The following is an 18,273-nucleotide window of genomic DNA, read 5'->3' on the forward strand; positions in this document are numbered from 1 at the left end:
AAAGGTAAAATCAATACTTTCTAATGTTAAACGCTTAGTCAGCAGTTCAGGTCACTGAGTACAGGTCTGACAAGAACATGGTGCAAGTAGGAAGTCAGACTCCACACTGCCTGCTCCCAATGTTGCAAAAAAGATGGACATCATACAGTTAACCAGCTGTATGAAGGCACCAAAAGAAAACTTCCCTGTCGGCATTGGTAGCTCCAGTTATCCAGTTCATAAAGCCAAATTGTAACTGTGTTATACTGACCCAGCCAATGATCTCTGCTGAGTTGGCTAATCTCAGCAGGGTGGCAGTATGGTCATTACAAGTGGTCTCAGCAACCCTGGGCGATGGAAAGGTTGGGGGTAAAAAAATGATTAGTTAATGTTCACTTTTGTCATTATAGGAGATACCTTTAACTTTGTGACATATTTCTCTCCTATTGTCATGCTCAGTACAGCACGAGGATATTGGGCATTACAGACTGTAAGATCATACTTTGTGAAAGCGATCACAAATTCTGTTAAGATGACTGCTACTTAACATGTGACTATGGACCTTTAAACTGTGGATAGTATTCAATTCTGTGGCCACAATTTAGTTACTATGGACCTGAATAAGGTTATAAGCTTACACAGCACATTGTTTCAAAGTGAATCAGCAATCTCTAGACTGTTAGTCTCTGAGTGCCAGACTGGATAAAGGAGAATATTTGAGCTCAAGTTGGGTCAGAGATAAGAGTGAATCACCATTGTCAACTGCAACTGCTTTGTGGTGGTCTGGACCCCAGAAGTATTAACCTTGCAGTCATGTGACTGAAACTAACTTTCAGGGACTGCAGTATAATAGAACCTGAACAAAGCCAATCTGGCAGGGGGGAAACATATGAAACACCAGAAACATCTGAAACTGAACCATCATAGCTAAAAGTCTTCTAAAGCAGCTAAAGTACTGTACTTGTCCCAGTTTGCATGATCACCTGAAAACTAATTTTCTGATTATTCATCTACAAGAAGCTTTGCAGCTTTAAGAGAATCCTTCATTCCACTAAAGTATCAACTCAACTAAGATGACTTTAGGCCTGGATCAACATAGAGACCAAGTTATAAGTTCCATTTTTATAATTACTGCTTTAACCTCAACTCCATCTATTTTTTGCATGTGTCATCGTGAGAGAGAGATGAGTGATTGAGACGTCGTATTTTAAATATCCAGGGCAAGTGTGTGACAATAAATTAAATAGTTACCAAAAAGCCCGCTGCTGGAATTTATTTTTAAATTAAGAGAAATCATTCTGAGGATAAGTTAATACACACACATTACACATAAATACCCTGATTACCAATTGGAAGGGGCCACACAAATTCTGTCCATAACACCCATGAACATCTACCATTTGTATCGCTAGTCACAGCCGTACCATTTGGATTGCATAGCTTCCAGAGATGACCCTTTCTGTCCCAGAGTGGTTTCATTCACAAATAACTTTGATGTCAATCCAGAGAAACCAGAAGGTTGGGCAAGATTAGTGTCCATCATGTAATCTATCAATTACATTTATTTTTCCCTAAACTACCCAGTGTAAAGGAATGCATGCAACTTGAACATTGATCATTAAGAATTTGAATCGTACATCAGAAACAAGGCAATTTATCTGAAAATCTCAATAGAGAAGCAGTTCCAGGTCCTGATTAATGCAGGCTTGAAAGCATGTTGTGAAGTGGCACTAGTTTTGTATCAGACTAGGAGCTCATATTGTTTGCTGAATTGTTTGAAGCAGGAAAAATCATCAAGTGGGAGGTTACACTGCAGCATTGAGGGAATGAAAAAATCTAAATTAGTAAATAATCTGCTGCAAATGTGACATGATTCTCTTTTTTAAAGATAATACAAGGAGTACCTTTTATTTTGTGTGGGTTTGGAAAGGGAGTTATAATGAGCTTAATGGCCAGAACCTCTCAATTAGGACCACTACTATAGATTATTTAGTACCCGAGTATGTACATCTATCCATAAACACGTTGAATGCCCAGTTCCTGGTGTAAACTCTTAAGTGTTCCTGAGGGATAAGTCTGTATTACACCTGCCTTCAATCTGGTTGTAGGCTATGGCCATGATTGTGTAGAATACGACTCACCTCCATAAACTTAATTTCAAACTGAGTACCTAATCTAAAAAATTGCTGCTAGTTAGAAATTTGACTGACAAGTGGAGATCTTATTCCTTTTTCTCATCTTCTGTTGATTTTATTCAACATTTTTCTAATTGCATTAATAATGACCTCCCAGATCTTTGCTGATAATTCTTTGCGCACAGGGGTTAAAGTTCATTAATTCATCAAGATAGCATTCACCCCCATTGCTGCTGCATAATCTTAAAGCCCACCACCCATAATGTCTACATTCCCTTGTAACATTTAGTAGAAAGAAATTCATGTGATTTTTGCCTTTTCTAATCTTAGCATTGCCACAGTTTATGGGAGAGATGTTAGGCACTTAGTCATACCCACATGAAATAGGCCAGTGAAGTTGCATTCAATGGTGTTTGCTTATTTTTGCATGGTCTTCAATTACATCAGTAAATTAGATTACAGGTTTCTCTTTTGCAATATCCTGAATGCTGCTATTAGGAAATACCTGGTTGAATCTGGGTAATGTTTTATACTGTATTGTAAATCATGCCCATATCCAGCACAGAAATAGCAAAACTATCTACCACTGTTTCTTATAAAACTACAATACATAATGTCATTAGATAAACCACTTCAAAAACTGTTTAAAAGGTTTATCATCACATTTTATGTCTGGGAGGAGCAAAGCCATGAGGGGATTTCATCACTAGGATGAACTGGATGCCAGGAGAGGCATTGAATGAAAATGGTGTGGTTGATCATGTCAAATACTGCAGACAGGTCAAGGAAGATGATGAGGGATAGGAATGGAAAAGCAGTATACTATTTAAATGGAGAGAGATTGCAGAACTTGGTGGTACATAGGGATCTGGGTGCCCTGATACACGAGTCTCAAAATGCAAGTACACAGGTACAGCAAATGATTAGGGAGGAAATGGAATGTTGGCGTTTATTGCAAAGGGAATGGAATATAAAAGTAGCGAAGTTTGACTGCAGCTGGACAGCGCATTGCTGAGACCACATCTGAAATACTGTGCACAGTTTTGGTCTCCTAATTTGAAAAAAACATATAATTGCATTAACAGTAGAGAAGGCTCACATGGCTCATTTCTAGGATGAAGGGCTTGTCCTATGAAGAAAGGTTGAACAGATTGGGCCTATACCTATTGGAACTTAGTAGAATGAGAGATGACCTTACTGAAACATGTAAGGTCCTGAGGGGACATGAGAGGATGGATACTGGGAGGATGAGACGAGGACTAGGAGACACAGTTTAAGAATAAGTGGTCTCTCTTTTAAGACTGAGATAAGGAGAAATTTGCGCACTCAGAGTCGGTAGCATGTGGAATTCTCCTTCTCAGGGAGCAGTGGAGGCTGGGTCATTGAGTTCATTCAGTGCAGGGTTAGATAGATTTTTGATAGACAAGGGAGTCAAGGGGAATGGGGGGCAGACAGGAAAGTGAAGTTGAGACCACAACAAGATCAGCCATGATTTTATTGAATGGCAGAGCAGGCTCAAAGGGTCAAATGGCCTACTCCTGCTCCTAAGTTCTATGTTCCTATGATAGTGCACAATTGTCAATTACAGAGGATGCAATTGTGTTTTTTTTTAAATTCATTCATGGGATGTGGGCTTCACTGGCTGGGCCAGCATTTATTGCCCACCCCTAGTTGCCATTGAGAAGGTGGTGGTGAGCTTACTTCTTGAACTGCTGCAGTCTATGTGGTGTAGATACACCCCACAGTGGCTGTTGGGAAGGGAGTTCCAGGATTTTGACCCAATGACAGTGAAGGAACAGTGATACATTTCCAAGTCAGGATTGTGAGTGACTTGGAGGGGAACTTCCAGGTGGCGGTGTTCCCATCTATCTGTTGCCCTTGTCCTTCTAGATGGTAGTGGTCGTGGGTTTGGAAGGTGCTGTCGAAGGAGCCTTGGTGAATTCCTGCAGTGCATCTTGTGGATGGTACACACTGCTGCTACTGTGTGTCGGTGGTGGAGGGAGTGAATGTTTGTGGATGGGGTGCCAATCAAGTGGGCTGCTTTGTCCTGGACAGTGTCAAGCTTCTTGAGTGTTGTGGGAGCTGCACTCATCCAGGCAAGTGGAGAGTATTCCATCACACTCCTGACTTGTGACTTGTAGATGGTGGACAGGCTTTGGGGAGTCAGGAGGTGGGTTACTCGTTGCACGATTCCTAGCCTCTGACCTGCTCTTGTAGCCACAGTATTTACATGGCTAGACCGGTTCAGTTTCTGGTTAATGGTAACCCCTTGTCTTTAATTTAAGGTTGTATCAGTGCTGTGGCAGGAGCAGAAATCCAATTGTGGGATTCAAACAGTTCCTCAAAACTTGTGCTTAGATTTAGGAGGCAATGCATTTAGTGACCTTTGAAGAAGTAAAGAAAGTTGGAGATGGGGCAGTAGTTTGCAAAGGCAGTGGGTTTTTTTAAGAACAGGTGGAGGTAACCTTGGTTTTGATAATAGAGGGAAAACACTAACTGAGAAGAGGGAACCATTTACAATGCCAGATAGCATGAGGATCATGAAGAGAAAATTGCATTTGTCTGGTTTTGCGATAGTGGGTTTGAGGGTGCAGGAGATGAGCCTGACAAACAAGTTGAGCTTGGCAGGACCCAGAGAGGAAATACTGAAGAAACTAGAGAGATACAGGTTCAGAACTAGGTCAGGCTGTAGGATTGGCTTTGTGAACAAGGGGACGGTGGTGATGCAACAGGCCCTAGCCTGTTTAATATCTTCCAGCTGTTCTCCAAGAACAATGGTGTTTGTCTGATTCCAACCATTTGCATATTCCTCATTCCCTTTGCCTAGCATTGGCTGTCACATCTTTAGCCATCTCGGCCCCACGTTTTGGAATTTCCTCCCTAAAACTCTCCACCTCCCTCTCTTCCTTCAAGATCCCCCTTAAAGTTCACCTCTTTAATCAAAATTTTATCCGCTCTTCCTCATAACTCCATCTTTGACAGACATCCATTTTCAATTGTTTTACACTTCCGTGAAGTACTTTGGGATTCTTGTTTACATGTATACAGTTCCTTTAACTTAACTTGCTGATCTTTATGATTTACTTCAAGCATACTTCCTCTTCTGGTCACAAAGCACAGATGGTAAATATAGTTGGGAACTAACAGAAAATAGGGAATGTAAAAAAGCGTTCCAAAAACAAAATTACCTAATCTACTTCTATCATTCATTTGAACGTTCTGCATTCTCCATCTGTTCATGGATCTTATTTGATTAAAGATCTGATGTCACATTGATGGCAACTCATGTCACGGTTTTGGGCATTAGAGCTTTTAGCCACATCAACCTTCTTCCTTTCAACAGGTCTGGCCTTCTCTTGGAGTCCTGTTGCTAGCCTCATGAATTTCAATCTGTCAGCTGGGTTTGTGGTTAAAATATTTATCTCAGCTCTGCAAAACATTAAAATACTGAGGCTCCACCACTCAACAGATAACAGCTCTCAGTATACATAAGTGCCATCTCTGGTAGACAACTCCCAGAATGGAAATAGGGACACCATCTCTGGCTGATTGTAAAACTGGACAGGTCTAACCCATAGAAAGTAGGTATACTGTGTACGATCAGAAACATCGGAGCAACAGATCTTAACATACTCTAACTGTCTGTCTGCAAGTTATATTTAAGGGTACATCTGGCATTTTCAGCACAAATTATTATTAATGAAAGATACACCCATTACCTGGAGCTTAAAGACTTGCTTCAAAAACCAATTTCAGAAGTCACCCCACTGCGTTATGAATCTATAGGGGCTCTGATTTATCAAAACTGTGGCTCAGGAAGGAACCAAGCGAAATAGCTAAGTTCACAAATACGTTGACAAATGCAAGTTTAATCTTGTATGCATTCTCATATGGGCCTTTTGTAGATACCAAGACGCAACTACGAGTTATTCTATTCATGACAGTTCTAGCTTATTGACTCAATAAGTGATGATTTTCCAATTTTCAAATACCAAAAGTAGTAGAGAGTTTGAAAATTAAAATATAGCCCCGTGATAGGGCAAAACATAATTCAAATCTTAAGTGGACTCTTATTTGAAGCAATGCCGAGACCCAAACGTGTGAACTAAGCAAATTAGCTTGTTTGCAAGCCTCCAGAGACCTTCTTTCGGAATAATTCAATTTATTTGAACTGTTCAAGCTCCAGTCTTTATTTTAGTCTTCCAACCCGCCCAACTTTGCTCCAGATGTCTTCAACTGTGAGAAGTAATTTTTAGCGAAGTTATCTGTCAGGTCCTTTTCATTCACATGTGCTATGTGATGCATGGGTTTATATTTTAAAATTTATCTATCTTATCCTTTACTTGAAAATGTAAAAGTCCAGTGAAAGGGCAGTAAGCCCCAGGAGGAAGTGGTATTTGAGGAGGAAAGTGGAGGAACTGGGATCCAACATTTGTCATTGTTCATCCTTCAGAAGTGCCCAGCACGCCAGAACAAAAATATATTTAGAGATGCTTGACGATATGGGACAATTTTGGATGTGGAGGAGGCAGAGAGAGACAGGTGAGTTGACAGATTGGAGGAAAAATAAGCTGGAATGTTGATTATAAGTATAGAACATTGAAAATTCACTATGACAGGGATGCACTCAACAATGCTGGAGAAAGCCATGATCTCAACAGTCATTGCAAATATCTAGTTTATGGTTCATGTGTTTTAGAATATAATTTTTAGTTTTAGGAATTAAAGGTTAAACTGTAGAAAATGGGATAAATGCAATTAAAGCAGCTTGGAGCCTATTACACTTAAAAAGGTTAGGGCCATGTTGTCTTTAGAGATTAACAGCTAGGAAGGTAAGGTAATTAAAACACTGGGCTTTAGAAATTGTCAGAATATCTCAAGAAATGGCACTTTAAAAGATGACCCGTGTTTATTTCATAAATTCAGAATAGAGATAGAGCTATAAAAGGGCACATGGGCTCACTCAACCGAACAGCTGGAGACGTAATGTCTACACTGCTTGCAAAAATAAAGGCAGTCCAGAGAGATGTTTTTGTTTTGGATCTTAGAGGTAAATTAGTTGAAAAGCATTCAGTAAACACTGAAAGGCTGTAAAACTAATTTACTTAAAAAAAAAAGTCATAAGCAAAGGATAATTACATTAAAGGTCGGTTTGAGAACATCCCAGAGCAGGCTACATCGTCATGGAGATGGGTCGAGCTTCAGAAGGCTCTCTGGTTTCAATCTATCTGGGAGTTTGCTGCAAGACGTTCTTAGTTGCAGCTTGGAACTGGTGTCTGCCATTTACAGCTCACAGAGAAGATAGCCAAAGTAAGTGAGAATTAGATACTGCAAGCAGAGTAAAACACTAACTTCATCATTGATCAGGTGGAAGGTGGGTGAGACGTAATCTCAGTTTGAATTTTGTGTGGGAACGGAAACTGGAAAATTGCCTAGTTTGTAGCTTGTGGGAGAATCTATAGTGACCTCACTGTGTCTTATTGAAAAAGTAACCTTTAATTCTGAAAGGCCATAAATAATATAGTACTCCATAAATTAAGTATGTTCAACACAGAGATTGATAGATGTCTAGATAAAGACATCCAAGGGTACTGCGGGAAAATGGCTGAGGTAGAAGATCAGACATGATCTAATTGAGTCAGGGCGCGTGCTCGAGGGGTCAATTGGCCTACTCCTGCTCTTATTTCCTATATTCCTAATCAGCTGAATTAGCTTGGAAGTATTGAAAAGTAGCCATAATAGGTGACTGAGACCTCCACTGTCAAGGGATGGTAAATGAAAGCTGCACCTCTGAGAATAGCTAGAGCCGAGGAGAATTCGCCAGAGGTCTGCAGCATGCTTATGAGTGGTCCCTACAAAAGTAAATAACTTTAAGATTGATGCGTCTTATAAGAGAGAAACCTGAATGCATAATACTAAGCTATAGTGTTAACTAAATCATATTTGTTTTGTTTAAGTCTTTTATAAACAATCAAGTTTGTATTTTTTTTAAAAAGTGAAATCTTGTGGCGTAGTTCTATTGGTAAAAAGAAGAAAATAAGGCGTTTGGATTTCTACTTAAATATTAATGGTCCCTAACTGCATCGTAACGCAGTGAACTGATACCTCTAATGAAAACACAGCAAAATTAATGAATTCTAACCTGAAAATTGGTTAGCATTCAAAGAACAGCAATTTTACTAAAGGTTATATTGACCCCTTGAGCATTGATGATCTTTTCGAGCTTTAAAAAAAAGCAAAAAAATCTGACACTAAACTACAATAAGTTCCATAGGATCTTTGGTCTACAGGGTGTCCGATATCCTAAAGCAATATAATTATCTATTAAACTGAAACACTGGCCAGATTTCCAGGACATCTCGGTTCATGTCGTTAAAGAATTTCTACAAATAATCGTTGCAACCCGAGCTGCTGAAGCTATTTTAGAAGAAGGAAACAATCGCCTGGCCAAGATGCAGTTAAACCAGGAGGACTGCAGTGAGATGTCAAAATAGAGACAAATTAATATTACCAGACACATTAATCATTAGTCTAACATAATGAAATTACACCAGACCCTACGGTAACATTTGGAATGGTTATCTTTACTTGGCTAGACCATATAATTTTTTCTGCACGTCAGCTTCCACATTTATCATTCACTGCTTTTCCTAGCAGACAGAGGAACAAATGAGTGACATGAGGCTTTCAAATCTCAGGTGGCTTAGAACAACTTATTAGGTTCTGAAAATGATTGTCAATTCACTGCTGCAAAGAGCAATTCCTTATAGTGCTTTTTGTTCTATCATTTAAGCAAAAGAAAATCTCAGCTGATTTTAATCTTCCAAGTGCACAATATATGCTAAATACATAGCAAAATCAACATATCTCCTGATCTTAAAACCTTTGACACATTTACGCTACTGCAATAAATTTACATCTACTGATTTTGAAAGATCACAAATAATACAGTACTTCATAAATAAAACATCGAAACTCAAGAAATTACAGTATGTATATATGTACTAAACTGAAAATACAGAGATGAGCAATTAACTTCCACTATGATATCCTCTGGCTCGAAAATTAATAAACAGATGCTATTGAGAAAATGGGAGGTAGACCTGGGGCTCTATTTGCAAGAAGGAGATCTAAAGACATGTGAAACAGGTTTGCAATGGCAACCATGTACTGTTATCGAAGAATAGTCCTTGCAACATGGGGAAAAATTCTCCCCCCGTTGTGGGGTAAGTCCAGGAGCGGGCGCGCCTCTGATTGGCATCCCCGATCGGGGGAGCACCGCCATTTTACATGGGTGGGCCAATTAAGGCCCGCCCAGCGCGACGCTTGCCTGGAGGCACTGAGTGGTCCCTGTGCAGGTGGGGGGTGGGGAGCGGAATCCCTGAGAGGTTCCCTGCGCTCTTTCGCGCATGCGGAGGTGCTTCAGGGGGATTTGTTTCAGTGCTAAAGTTTTAAATAAAGGTTTTGAACACTTTTAAGACATGTCCCCTCATGTGACATTATCACATGAGCTAGGACATGTCAAAGAATAAATGTATAAATTTTTATTAGATTTTAAAACACTTCATGAAACCTCATCCTGCCCGTGGATGAGGTTTCATGAAAAATGCGAAGGCCGCTTGGGCTCTTCGCCTGCCCGCCAACCTTAAGGTTGGACCGGCAGCTCATTAAATTGAATTAATTAGGTTTTAAATGGCCTTAAGCCTTTGACAGTTCGGCGGGCGCACAGCCAACTCGGCTACGCGCCCGCTGAACTGAAAATCTAAATGACGCGCAGTGACGTCAGGACGCCCACCCGACGTCACTTTACGCATTGGTGAGCAGGCCCCTGCCCCAGCTCGCCAACAGGAAAATTCTTCCCATGGGTATCAATTTAGACAGGGAACATGATTGCCAAATACAGTTGATTTTTATCTTCTGAGGTACTGTGACTGAATTAAGGGAGCTATCACCAAGCTAAAATGCTTAATTTGTTTAAGAACATGAAAAATTGGAGGAGGTCATTCGGCCCTTCAAGTCTGCTCTATCATTCAATAAGATTGTGGCTGATCATCTAACTCAATTACACCCTTCCTCCATCATCCCCAAATCCCTTAATCCACTTAGTACCCCAAAATCTATTGATCTCGAACATCCTCAATGATTGAGCATCCACAGCGCTCTGGAGGTGCCTGATCAAACATTCAGCCTACAGCATACACTTCAACTTAAACTTACAGAAGTATACACCGCAGGAGGGGGGCAATCAAGTCATCATGTCCGTGCTGGATCTTCGCTAAAGTATTCTAAAACTAACCCCATTGCACTGTTCTTTCCCCATGGCTCTGTATCTTTCTCTGCTTCAAATATTTATCCAGATTTCCCATTAAAGCAGCAATGGGCTCTGCTCCAACCACTCTCTGTGACAAAGCATTCCATGCTCCACAATACTCTATATAAACAGATTTCTCTTAACCTCGCTTAGTGATAATTTTAAATTGATTATTACCCCTCGTCACCAACTCCACAGGAAATAGTCTTTCCTTACTTGCCCTATTAAAAGTCATTAATAATTTTGCTCCTCATTTTCTCTGCTTCGTGGAAAGAGTCACAGTATCTCAAATCTTACGTCAGAACTATTGTTTTCAATCCTTGACATCATTCTGGTGAATCTATGCTGAGCGCACTCGATGGTTTTAATACCCTTTCTATAATAAAAACCTCTGTTGCAGTTTTTAGTGTCTTGTATGCTGGATTGCAATCTGTGCCTTCATCCTGCCAATGCATTCAATCTTCCATAAAATATAAAGTTTGAATCAGTACATGAACTGTACTGTTATTGATGTTAGCTTGCTCGCTTTGATAAGTATTGTTGCCATCAGAACTAAAATGACCAATGAAACCTGCAGTCTAATCATTCAATAGATATAATTTAGCTTTTACCACCAATCACTAAAGGGACTATGTCATTTAGAACATTGACCTAAGTCAACTCTGTGATAACTAATTACTTCATAAAAAGTGTTGTTAACCATCTTCTATCCAATTTGGCAATGTATTCTATTGATTTCTGACAATATTAAACCTCCATCAATATTAAGTACTATAATATTTTCTTGCTCACAAAATTGATCTCAACTATTTATTTCAGCTACTTAGCTAGTTATTTATTAAGAAAGAACAAGCATCTTTGCACTGGGACAGAATACAAATTCCATTTTTGACTGATGGCAATTACAAAAAAGGTGGAGTTGAGTTGTTTAGATGTTCATAAATTTGATCCTAATTTAATAGGAAGATTAAAGGAGTTTCCCTCCATGGCATCATTCATTCCACATTTGGCCCCCGCACTGCTGACATCTTGATCTCAAAACATCCGATTGTAGAATGGAAGATTTATGCTTCCACCGGGCGATGGGGGTGAAGAGGCTTGAAGTACTATCAACTGCCATATTGAAAGTAGAAGGGAGGTTGTTCACTCTGCAGTAAATTGAATCAGAAGGTGGTTCACTACAACCTTCACTAGGGCAATTCGGGATCACCAATACATGTTAGCCTTGGCAGTGATGCACATAATGAGTGAATAAAAAAGGATATATATCTTTTACAAAAAAAAAACTGAACATGGCTGGTGTGTTCCAAAATACTAAATTTTCAGCATATTTCATTTGAAGCATTTTGAACAATACAGGAATGCCCACATAAATCAAAATTACTTTTTAAGAATATTGGTCTGGGAAGCTTTACAAGTTTTCCATCAGATTTAATGAAATTTATTGACCCTGTTTTTAGGTGGTCCTGTTGGTAAAAACAACTAAATCAAAGATATATTTTGGTCTTCTAAAAATATTTAATTATTTACAAAATCTGAATTTATTTCATAGATTGCAGCATGATGAAACAACAGTTACACAGGTTTTTGAATTACTTCACATACTTTCCCACAGATAACAGAGGTATCCTGCAAATTATTAAGATTTTTTGTGACTTCCATTACCTCAAAAACAAACAAATATAAAGTACCTGCACTAACACCCATGAAATCAGTACAGCAGCCCAAGGATTTCCACTTCGCGAAGTTTTCTTAGCAGGCATGAGAAGTTTTCCTAAATTAATGAAAATAAAAAAGACTAGTGAACAGGTTAATCAAATTAAGGACTCCCAATAATTCTCATACTTAAATTTGTTTCCTCAGATCACATTTAAATTGCGCATATCAAGAAATAAATAATAAATGACAAAGCAGCAGATAAGTTAGTATGTCACAGTTCATGATCCCACTAAATGGTTCACCCCATCATCAAACTGAATGAACAGAACCCATCCCATAATTGCAGTTTTCTTTATAACTGCAAGGATTAAATTCACAATAACAAAGCATTAAACAAACACAAGAATGCTGCAATTACATCATTGGATAATTAGTCTATAAACACATTTATCTGAAATTTCTATTTTCAGTATTTTGAAATAAAGTGGGTTAAAGCTCTGCTGTAATAAATAAAGGAGTTTCAAAAACATTTTAAAAATAGCATCAGTAACAAAATTTCAGGGCTGACAATTACAAAGGACTAGTTCAGGCAAGAGGTTCAGATGGCACTGTGACAAATATAGAAATTTCTCTCATGTTAGACATGGTCGTAAAATACAGCCTTAACCCAGACTCAAGGTGGATTTGGCTTGTCCGAGATATACTGAAAAGCCATTAGAGGGATTCTATTCAGTTCAATAATGTGGCTTCTGAAATCACACTGAGTTAAAAATGGGTTAAATTGGTTTAACTGACTAAAAATTTGATAAAATTCTTGCAGAAATAGCAGCTTTTACTGGATTAATTTTGCAAAGTCATTTTCGCAATGCTTTTTCACTCTCCAATTTAGAAACATTGCTGTAAATGTTAAAAGCATTTTTGAAAGGCTCATGGTTATTTATTATCAGTGATTAAACCACTAAATGCAAGAGGAAACAGTGTGAAGCTAAAAGCTAATGAACAATATTCAGAATAGGTTACAGTGCAAATAATCATTCTTAATGACTGGAATTAAAATCAAAAGTAATCACAGCTGGTCCAGAATCTCACTCTAGGTGCTGAGGAAGGTAATATGTCATCACATGTAATGCCTTAATGAAAAATATATTTCAATGCAAGCAAAAAGAAAAGCTAATATTCTTTGTTCAGGGCTTCTCTCAGATATTCCATCTTTTCCATTACTTCACAAGTGATTTAACTTTAATATTACCTTTGTATTCTGCTAAAAAAGGTTTCCTGTTTAATCCAATTTACCACCATTCTCAGCATATAATTTGTAATTGATAATTGAGATGATCGAAGTGTAGTAATTACCTCCCTCTCCTGTGTTTTGTGCATCATAATTCAGAGCTGACCATATTCATTTCAAATACCATGAAAAGTCTGAGGCAATTTATAAACGTTCAATCTGTAGAAATGCTTGTCTGGTTGAAAAAAGCAATTTAATGACCAGTGAACAATTTTACCGGAACAGGATAATGAAGATGCAGCTGTTATTTTTCTTGCCTTTCCAGCTTACATAAACTGCATCCAAAACAGTTAGTGCTATAGTCTGATTGAAACAAATAACTAGAATTGGGCAAATAGACTTGAAGATAATTCTAAGAAGGATAAAGCTGTGAAAATCTCCAGGGCCACGAACAAGTATGCAGGCAGGCAAATGAGGGAAGGGAGGGTAGTAAGTGCATTTGGGGAGGTTGGCTTTGCCTAATTATTTGCCTACTATTTCAACAGTTGTTTTGATCTGGCACATTGGTGTTGTTGTTCGGGTGGGGAATTAGAATCTGCATGGATGAAGCCCTTTTTTCAAATAGAGAGCAAAGTAGCTCCAGGAATAGGATGTGTTCAAATTATTTTAAATAGGGTCAAATTCATGACCTGTGAAGCCAAACATACAACAAAGAAATGAAAAATTTATGTACTTTGGCACTGAGGCAGCGTTGGAAAGAGATGCAATGAGAGTTTGGAGTAGAAGGTTTAACAATTTTGGTGTAAGTACATTACAGATATCTCCTTGATGGTGTTACGGACCGTTATGGGAGGAGACCGCAGTTAATTCTAGCCCCACTTTTTTTTTAATCCATTCAAGGGATGTAGGCCTCGCTGGCTAGGCCAGCATTTATTGCCCATCCCTAATTGCCCTCGAGAAGGTGGTGATGAGCTGCTTTTTGAGCCGCTGCTGTGGTATAGGTACACCCACAGTGCTGATAGGGAGGGAGTTCCAGGATTTTGACCCAGCGACAGTGAAGGAACGGTGGGCATTTCCAAGTCAGGATGGTGAGTGGCTTGGAGGGGAACTTCCAGGTGGCGGTATTCCCATGTATCTATTGTCCTTCGAGATGGTCGTGGTTGCGGGTTTGGAAGGTGCTGTCGAAGGAGCCTTGGTGAGTTCCTGCAGTACATCTTGTAGATGGTACACACTGCTGCCACTGTACATTGGTGTTGGAGGGAGTGAATGTTTGTGAATGGGGTGCCAATCAAGCAGGCTGCTTTATTCTGGATGGTGTCAAGCTTCTCGAGTGTTGTTGGAGCTGCACTCATCCAGGCAAGTGGAGAGTATTCCATCACATTCCTGACTTGTGTCTTGCAGATAGTGGACAGGCTTTGGGGAGTCAGGAGGTAAGTTACCCACTGCAGGATTCCTAGCCTCTGGCCTGCTCTTGTAGCCACCGTATTTATATGGCTAGTCCAGTTCAGTTTCTGATCAATGATAACCCCCAGGATGTCTTCTCCACAGGTCACAACAACAGTTGAAATGTTTAATTCACCCACAAACTGGCCATTTATTTACTTTTGACACTGCTATTCCCAACATAAAAGGACTCTAACCAGGCTTCTTTCAGTAAACACAAAAAGTGAATTGATTCATTATGAAACAAACTACTTATTTTAAAAAAGAAAAGTTAATAAACTGGTTAACATACAAGCTGTAGTTTAGAGGTGTACTGGTTTTTCCCTTTTTTGAAGAAGATATTCAGACGCCCAAACACACACACAAACAAACACGAAAAGTCCCCTGCAGAGGCTGGAGTATGGGAACAGTTCTTTTAAAAGGATAACATTCGAAGAGATCGCGATGCTGTTGATCTAACAGAATTCTGATCACAATAGATCTAGTAGTTCTTTTAAGTGGATTTTTTTTTGGTGAAACTGTCCTTGTTACCACAACTTTGCGAACTCTCAAAAAAAGATGAGTTATCCTGATGAGACATTTCTGGGGAAAGCTTAACACAAAAAGATGGGGCAGAGAGAGGGAAAGAGTCTTTTCTGGCAGCCTGCATTTAATGCACCCCCCACATATTCTGCCTGAGAGCTTTAAAGACTAAGATGTTCAAAGAATACTTCTCTTAGGCCAGGTGTTTTTAACCAATCAGCAAGAGTCTTTAGCTTGGCAACTGCAGTTCTTTGGGAACTTAGATATACAAAGTATCTCTCCCCTTTCCAGGACATCTATCTTGACCTGTGGATTTTTGAAGAACGGCATATTCACAGCCCCAAATTAATATTGCAAACTTTTAAAATAACTCAGGAGGAGGAATGTTCAAAATTCAATGTCTTTTTATAAATTTTAAACACACACACCCATTCTCCCTCACTCCTTATACAGAATCTCTGTATAGATTCTGATATTTTGATTTCTATATTATACTAACAAAAATTACATTCTGGATAACGCATCAGCAAGAACTTTATCAATTCGGTGAAGTTAGGGGCAGCCAACATGTTGGATTTCTACTTCTACCTCACTCTCACTGTCTCCTTCATCCTTGTTGTGATAACAAGGACAGTTTCACCAAAAAAAAAAATCCACCTGAAAGAACTTCCAGATCTATTGTGACCAGAATTCTGTTAGATTAACAGCGTCGAGATCTCTTTGAATTTTATCTTTTTAAAAGAACTGTTCCCATACTCCAGCCTCTGCAGGGGTCTGTGTTTGTTTTGTTCTGTTTTGTGTTTGTGTGTGAGCATTTGGGGATTTGAATATCTTTTTTTAAAAAGGGAAAAACTGTTACACTTCTAAACTACAACTTGTATGTTAACCAATTTATTAGCTTTTCTTTTATTAAAAAGTAGTTTGTTTCATAATAAATCAATTCATTTTTTGTGTTTACTGAAAGAAGTTCAAGTTATAAGGCTGTAGTAACAAACTCCAGTGAAACAGTCTGGCATTCTGAGTCTCAAAATATTTTAGAGTCAGTAACAATCCCAGTGTTTCCTTTTCTATGGTGGAATATCTTTTTTTGATGCCTATTTAACTTTTTAGACAAGTATCCCACTGGCTTTTCCATTCATCTTCTCATAATAAGGCCGCACTCACTCCCAAGACACTGGCATCGACTGCCACCTTGAAGGGTTTAGTGAAGTTAAGGGCAGCCAACATGTTGGATTTCTACCTTTACCTCACTCTCACTGTCTCCTTCATCTTCTACTCTCATTATCTGACATACCTGCTCCTTTCTATCCTCTTTACGATGGCATGGTTTTAACATATTGATGTGATAGCCAATTCTTTTTCCTCTGATCTGGGATATCTATCAAATAATTTACTTTACTGCCTCTTAACTACCTTGTATGGACTACTGAATGGTACGTACAGAGGATTTTCCTGTAAAGGCAATAAACACTAACACTTCACCCCTGGTTGAAATGTTCAGGTTTCAGTTTTTTTTAAATCGGCCCGTTCCTTCATCTGTGTTTAAGAAACTTTTAAGATGCTCTTGAGCCACTTTGCAGGCTCCAGTGAACCATTCCTGGAGCATGGATACATCATCATCAGCATAGTATACAGGATTAATTATAGAGAACCTCTTATCTCATGCCCATTGATTAATTCAAAAGGACTAAAACCGGTAGTTTCATTCGGTGAGTCTCGGGTAGCAAATAAAAGAAAGTCCAGTCCTTTATCCCAATCATGGGGATATTCATGACAATATGCTTTAATCATTGTTTTGAGAGTTTGATGGTAGCTCTATAAAGCCCACCGTGTCTGTGGATGGTATGCCAGGGACTCTAACTGTTTTATACCCAAATTACTCATTATGTTTTGAAATATTTTGGACATAAAATTGGATCTGACTAGATCTCCATCAGTAATCCATATTGAGTAAAGAACTGGGTTAACTTCTCTACCACGACCTTAGCTGTAATTGTTCTCAAAGGGATGGCCTCTGGAAATCGAGCTGACATATCCACAATAGTAAGGATATACTGGTGTCCCACCTTCGTTTTCAGTAACACAGTCTACTAACACCCTACTGAATTGTTCTCCTAAAACTGGCATGGGAATTAAGGCTGCCAGTTTGATTCTATGTTGTGGTTTCCCCACCATCTGACATGTTTTACAAAACTGCACCGTGTCCTTGTGAAGACCTCGCCAATAAAAATGTTGACTTATGCATGCCTGGGCCTTTGGATCCCTACATGTCCTACCATAGGAATCTCATGAGTTAATCTTAATATTTCCTGGCAATATTTGGGCAGTACCACTACCTGATGAACCACCATCCACTCTTCATCTGCAGGCCTGTGAAGCGGTCTCCATTTTCTCATCAGAATCCTACTTTTAGTATATTAGCATTCCTGAACTACTCCTGCTTCAGCATCAGTTTGAGCTGTTGTGCCACTTTACTTAACTATGGGTTGGCTTGCTGAGCCTCAATCAGAGACAACTTACTGAACATTTCCTTTCGATTGTCCAAATCCCCAAAGAAAGTTTCAGATTGCCAAATACCTGTCCGTGATTCCAATTTTACCTTTGGTGACGGAACTTGTTCAGCCATTGCTCAGGTCAGAAAAATTCCTGGAACCTTTTCCTGCAATTGCTCTGTCTCCTTGACTTCACTTGGTCTTTCCATAACTACTGGAGAAGCTACTACTTTCACTCCAACCAAATCAGTCAACTCCATCTACAGGCAAACTATGAACAACTCCTACTGTTACCATTTCAGACATTAGGTCACACTCCAGGTGTACCTGATACAAAGGTATAAGGTATATACTCCCTGCCAATACCATTCACCAAAGCCTTGGCATTTAGTGAACTCACTGGTGGAAAATTCAGGCCTTTCCCCAGCAAAAGAGCTTGGGTAGCCCCTATAATCCCCAAGTATCACTATAGGTTTACCTGCTTCACTGGAGGAAAGAGGAGTT

General features: G+C 39.2%; 1 protein-coding gene across 2 annotated transcripts in view; it reads right to left on the minus strand.

The window, feature by feature from the left end:
- Positions 1 to 18,273, minus strand: part of LOC144693837 (solute carrier family 12 member 9) — a 91,644-nt gene that overhangs the window by 31,154 nt on the left and 42,217 nt on the right. For both annotated transcript variants that reach the window (XM_078563918.1, XM_078563919.1), the window contains exon 8: positions 12,117 to 12,199. In XM_078563918.1, the coding sequence (XP_078420044.1) occupies positions 12,117 to 12,199 (83 nt within the window). The remainder of the gene's footprint in view (positions 1 to 12,116; positions 12,200 to 18,273) is intronic.

The sequence above is a fragment of the Cetorhinus maximus genome, chromosome 19 (assembly GCF_964194155.1).
Source record: "Cetorhinus maximus chromosome 19, sCetMax3.hap1.1, whole genome shotgun sequence".
Lineage (NCBI taxonomy): Eukaryota > Metazoa > Chordata > Chondrichthyes > Lamniformes > Cetorhinidae > Cetorhinus > Cetorhinus maximus.